The sequence below is a fragment of the Nicotiana sylvestris genome, chromosome 3 (genome assembly GCF_000393655.2).
Source record: "Nicotiana sylvestris chromosome 3, ASM39365v2, whole genome shotgun sequence".
NCBI lineage: Eukaryota > Viridiplantae > Streptophyta > Magnoliopsida > Solanales > Solanaceae > Nicotiana > Nicotiana sylvestris.
In genome coordinates, this window is record NC_091059.1 from 57,640,806 (window position 1) to 57,646,952 (window position 6,147).

The 6,147-nt window shown below is 39.3% G+C and overlaps 1 protein-coding gene across 1 annotated transcript; it reads left to right on the plus strand.

Annotated features, from left to right (window-relative positions):
- The first annotated feature begins 1,361 nt into the window (after positions 1-1,361).
- LOC138887403 (uncharacterized) lies at positions 1,362-1,898 on the plus strand. Its single transcript, XM_070169155.1, has one exon. The coding sequence runs from the start codon at positions 1,362-1,364 to the stop codon at positions 1,896-1,898; it is 537 nt and encodes a 178-aa protein (XP_070025256.1).
- The last annotated feature ends 4,249 nt before the right edge of the window (positions 1,899-6,147 follow it).

Below are 6,147 nucleotides of genomic sequence, written 5' to 3' on the forward strand. Positions count from 1 at the left end.
CTGTAACTTATGAGACTAGGATAATGTACATAAGTTCAAGAATACGAACTTCTCTTTATGTCTCATTATTAAGCATATGTAGTTATGGGATCCTACCAAAATGAAGGAAAAGTTTAGCCTTAACATACCTTATCACAATCTTTCCAATCACCTAGTTGAAATCGCCTCTGATGTGTTTTCAATATCTTTGCCTTATGCTTCTTATGTTTTAATAATCTAACAAACTTGTTGTGAAGAACCAGATAGAGAACCTGACCCACATGGTATACATTTCAAATGAATAATGTCCAGTCTGATCTCCGGCAAATGAATGAACAACCACAGGGAGGAACACCAACAAATGAATGAACAACCACAGGGAGGAACACAACAGGGACCTGGTGACCTGGTCCCTTAGGGTTCTCCGATAGAAGTACAAGTTAGTAACTGTCCGCAACTATTATAAAAAGGAACACAACAGGGACCTGATCCCATAGGGTTCTCCGACAAGAAGTAAAGTCAATTGTATAGTTGGAACATAACAACAGAAAGTGACCATCTCGCAACTATTGCAAAAGATGAACATAATTGGGACCTGGTCCCTTAGTTTTCTCTGACAGAAGTACAAGTCAACTATACAGCTGGAACGCAACTGCACAAAAGTGACTATGCAGTAGACAGTGCATCAGTCACTTCTCATTGGGAAGAAGTGTGTACCAAATAATAGACATCACTATCCATTATGATGTCTTTTGTGATATAACAACCTGGTGCAAGGAACAACACTTCACTTGTGCATTCAGTGATATTCTCTCAAGCTTAACAGTGTTCATCCGGCATTGAAGTCACTGGTGTGTCAAGAACAAGAAGACAACTCCACTAAGGATTAGTTTCATAATGAGTTTATATATATCCATAGTTGAGTTATAATCATGTTATTTGTTCTTCATTGTATATCCTATTTTGCTTTCTTTGAAGCTTTGTCTTAGGAAAACCAAAATCCATAAACTTTCGAGTTTATGTTGTGACTAGGATTAGTCATAAGTTTAAAGTCTTTGTAACTAGAAGAGTCATAAAGTGGCTTGTGGTGAGAGCATCACAAGTTAGTTGAATTCTTTGTAATAAGGTTATTACAAAGTGCCTTGTAATAGTGAGATTGCAAGTTAGTGAAGTTAAAAGCCTAGAAGTGTAGGTCGTGGTTTTTTGATCCCCTTGTGTGGGATTTTCCACGTAAAAATCCCTTGTCTTCTTTACTTACAGTTTTATTAGCATTCTCAGCTTGACCTCATAGAGGACCAGGTACTCTACTGTTTGGTGGACTCATACAAACTAACAATTGGTATTAGAGCGGGTTCTTTCTAAAAGGCTAACACCTAGAAAGGATGTCAACGGCTGCTCCACCCAACTTTGAGGAAGGACAATCAACCTACAGACCTCCTAGATTCAATGGTCAATACTACGGCTGGTGGAAGACTCGCATGCATGATTTTATAATGGACGAAGACTCAGAATTATGGGACATAATCTGTGATGGTCCACATGTTCCTATGAAGAAGTTTGAAGAAACTGGACCAATAGTGCCAAAAGACAGAAAAGCCATAGAAAAGAACTATCGTGCCAAGAAAATCTTGGTGTATGGCATAGGACCCGATGAGTACAACAGAGTCTCAGCTTGTGATACTGGCAAAGAAATATGGGAAGCGTTGCAAACCGCATACGAAGAAACTACTCAGGTTAAACAGTCCAAGATTGACATGCTCATTACAGAGTATGAGCTCTTTAGGATGAAGGATGATGAGTCTATACAAGATATGCACACCAGATTCACCTCCTTCATAAATGAGCTTTATTTACTTGGAGATGTTATTCCCAGAAACAAGCTTGTAAGGAAAATCCTCAGTGCTCTACCTGGTTCTTGAGAAAGTAAGGTAAATGCCATCACTGAAGCTAAAGGTCTACAAACTCTAACCATGGATGTGTTGATTGGTAAGCTGAAGACATACGAGATGAAAAGAAAGAAAGATAATGAAAGGAGAGAGCCGAAGAAGGAAAAGAACCTGGTACTCAAAGCTGAAAGCAGAGACTCAAGTGATGAAGATAGTGACATGGCCTATCTTACTAAAAGATTTCAAAAGATGGTTCGAAGAAATGGTGGTATACCAAAGAGGGGCAGTTCAAGTAAAGCAACGAACAATGATCTCTATCACAGGTGCGGAAATCCATGGCATTTCATCAAAGACTGCCCACTCACGAAACAGGAGCAATACAAACAAAATCCTAAAAAAGCAGCAAAAAGGAACTCGGTTCCACACAAACGATTCAATCGAAAAAGTGCAGCTGACAATATTGTGAAACAGGCTCTTGTTGCTTGGGGAGACTCCTCCAGTGAATCAAAAAGAGAACCAGATGCTGAAAACATTTCCATGATGGTAGTGGAAACTGAAGCAACGAAGTATGATTTATTGTTCACGTTGATGGCTTAGTCTGATAATGATGAAGAAGATGAAGACGATGAGGTAAATTTCAGGGATGTTCAGAGAAATCTGAAATCCTACTCTTCTAAGAAGTTAAGGTCATTAGCTAATGTTCTAATTGATGCTTATTATAGCCTTGACAATGATAAGGAGACCTTGACCATAGAACTAGGAGAAGCTGAGCAATCTAGAGATGATCTGGTGGTCTGTGTAGTGGACCTAAATGAGACCATAGCTAATCTCGGAAAAAAAAAGAAGCTCTAAATGAAAAGATAACTAGTGTAGAAAATGAGAGAGATGACCTGATGGTTGTGGTGATTGACTTGAAGGAAATAATAGAAGGTCTCAGCAATGAAAACACACTCTAGAAGGAAAATTTTTAGCTACTAAGCAAGAGAGGGATGATTTTTTAGTGATAATCACTGACCTAGTGAAAGCCATTGAGGGGCTCAATAGAGAACATAGGACTGTGAGTCTTGGGAAAGGGAAGGAAGTAGCTAGTGAGACACACATCAAGCTCGAACATGAATTAAGTGATGTGAAAACTAGTCTGTGGTGAATTTGAGAAAAATAGGCAACTTCAGCTGAATTGGAGAAAGTAAAAATTGATCTTGAGAAATCTCTGAAGTAGACCTAGTCCTCAGATACTGTCACTGCCATGTATTTGAATAATAGTGGAAACAGGCAGGTAATCGGGTTCCAAATGGAGAAAACTCCTTACAACCCTCACATCAAGTACGTCACTGTTCCTGATAACTGGCTGGTACCCACTGTGGGAATAATGGGCACTTCAAAGAAAATTGCCAGGACAGGGTTCAATATGTTCAGAAAAACAAAGTGTTTACTGATGAAATGACTACTAACAAGGGACCAGAACCGGTCGCAAGAAACGAATATTGCTTGCATGGACTAGAAAAGCCATTATTCATCCCTTTTATAATAACAAGGGACCCAAACTAAATCTAACCCATAATCTGCATGTGCAGGAAAATGGTGAGAGGAAATGGACTGCAATGAACCAAGGACAGTGTATGCTCAAAACACGTGACTAGAAGCACCATAGATTTCTTCTTACTGAAATATCTGCAGGAAAGGAATGTATCCATTGAAAAAGGAAATGGTACATTCTCAGTGCTGGAAAAGTTGGAGAATCTCTCTATCACTCAGTTGAGAATGTGTACTATGTGGATGGCCTAAAGTACAATCTCTTGAGTGTCTCTCAAATCTACGTTAAAGGGAACAAAGTAGAGTTCTTGTCAAAAGAGTGCACAGTTACCAATCTGGTGACTGGCAAAGTGGTCTCAGTGTTCAAAAGAAACAAGAACATCTACGTTGCTGACTTTCAATCTTTACAAGCTAGTGATATGAGATGCTTGAGAAGGACCTAGTTCGTGGTCTGTCAAATATAAGATTCACCTGGACAATGGTTCTTAGAACAAAGGATGAGACTTTTGAAATGTTTAGGGCCTTTGTCAAGAAGATCCAAGTGAAGATAAAATTGAAGGTAGTATGCATTAGATCTAACCACGGGACAGAATGTGACAACACCAAATTTGATGAGCTAGTAACAAAAATGGAATCACACACAACTTCTCAGAACCAAGGACTTCACAGCAAAATGGTATTGCTGAAAGAAAGAATAGAATTAGAAGACATGGCATGGACAATGCTCATCGACAATGGAATCGCCAAGAGTTTCTGGGCAAAATCAGTAAATACTATTTTCTACTTGGTGAATAGGTGTATGATCAGGTTCCTCCTGAATCAAAACCCACTATGAGCTGCCAAATGGAAGAAAACCAAAGACTACTCATCTGAGAACCTTCTTGACTGAAAATGCCATGTTCTCGACAATGGGAAGGACCAGCTTGGGAAGTTTAATTCAAAGGCGATGAAGGAATCCTTCTGAAATACTCTCCACAAAGCAAAGGCCACAAAGTCTACAACAAAGGGCACACTAAGTGAAAGGAAGTGCTCATGGGGTATTCAACTAGACACCTTCCTCTAACCAAGGAAGAAACAGTGATGATCAATATAATGAACCATCTCTGGTCCATGGGAAATATCTGAGGTTTCAAATAGGGAGGCTGATATGATGAGTAAGATGAAGGAGATAGGTGAAAAATAATGCAACATCATCCTCCACTTCTCACAAGGAACCTGGTACTTCACTTACTACCACTGAAGCTGAAGAAAGAGTGGAGATGCAGTTCATGGCGCTCCACAAGTAACAGAACAAAGAGTGTAGGGAAAACAAATCAACCTCCCAAGTTCCCCTACCTATCAAGACTCAATCACAAACTGGAAACACAAAAGCTCTCATCTGTCTGATAACCTAATCACTCCCTTTTCTCTAAAGTTAGACAAGTATTAAAAATTTAAAGAAAAAATGTTTTTAGGTCCCTTCTGTATCTCCACTCCAGAATAGAATCCAAAGTCAAGTCCTTAGCAATTCTACTTGAGGGCCGCCAAAAGAAGTTTGAGATATCTTAAAAGAACTCAGCACCTGGTCCTGTATTACCCCTCAAGTGACAATTTTTAATTCTGTTGGGTATGATGAATATGTTAACTGTGTAGATTTTCTTGTGGACAGGAAAAGCACTTCTAGAGTGGTTCACTTGCCATGTTCATGTCTCATTCTTTGGGGTACAAGGAAGTAAAACTCAATGGCATCGTAAACAACTAAGGAAGAATGTGTAGCGGGAGCATCCTGCTGTGCTCAAACCTTATGAATTGAGAAGCAACAAGAAGATCTTGGGGTATCTTCTGATGGTATATCTTCTCTATCCAAGTCATAATAAGAGGACCAAGTACATTGAGGGGTAGCATTATCTTCTGAGGGTCAATATGGAGAAAGGGTTGATCTGTGGAAAATCCTGTAGCACAGAAGACCAAATTCCAGATAACTTCACCAAAGCTTTGAGTAGGGAACATTTTGGAAGAAACAAGGTGAAAATGGGGTATTGAGATCTAATGGAGAACCTGATTCCCCATCAGTTGGCTATGAAAAACACCTTCAGGTAAAATTAGCTAAAGTGTTTTCTGGCCAAGCCTAACTCACATCAATACCGTTGCAGGTAAACACGCATGACAATCATAGAAGCTAAAGGTACAGTTATGAACTGCGAAAGAAGAGGTGCTAAAACCCTTTTCAAAAAAATGTTCGGGCATAAGGTTCCTGCACCATATGTTAGTAGTAATGTGTTTATTCTACATGCCTTCTCAAAATTGTTTAACAAAATCAACTCAATTGTCATATCATCCGACTTTTCAAAGTCTGCATGTCATGTCTTGTCTCTCAAATCCCTTCATCCTCTCTATATGATAACATTTTCCCACAAACCTAGCGCCATTTTCAGAACTATTCAGAACCCGTTTCTCACCATTAGTCCTTCTTCCAATAAAACTTTCTTTCTCCCTCACAGCAAGTCATGAACCTTCGTCTCTTCTGTATAGCTGAGATCCTCTCTTCATCTCTCCCTCTCACTCTACTTATCTTCTAAATACTCCTATAATGGCAATCGAACAATCGCCTCCTTCTCCCACTATTAACACCACTCCCACTTGCCTATCATCCTTGAAATTATCCCTAGAGATTCACTATTTCACTCCTTCCAATACTACTGTACCCACATCTGGTTCCTCTTTTTTTCCTATAGTTTTTCCTTTTCTGACAAACCCTATTTTTCTCCCA

Coding starts and splice junctions, on each gene's coding strand:
- LOC138887403 (XM_070169155.1), top strand. CDS start 1,362: ATGTCAACGGCTGCTCCACCCAACTTTGAGGAAGGACAATCAACCTAC.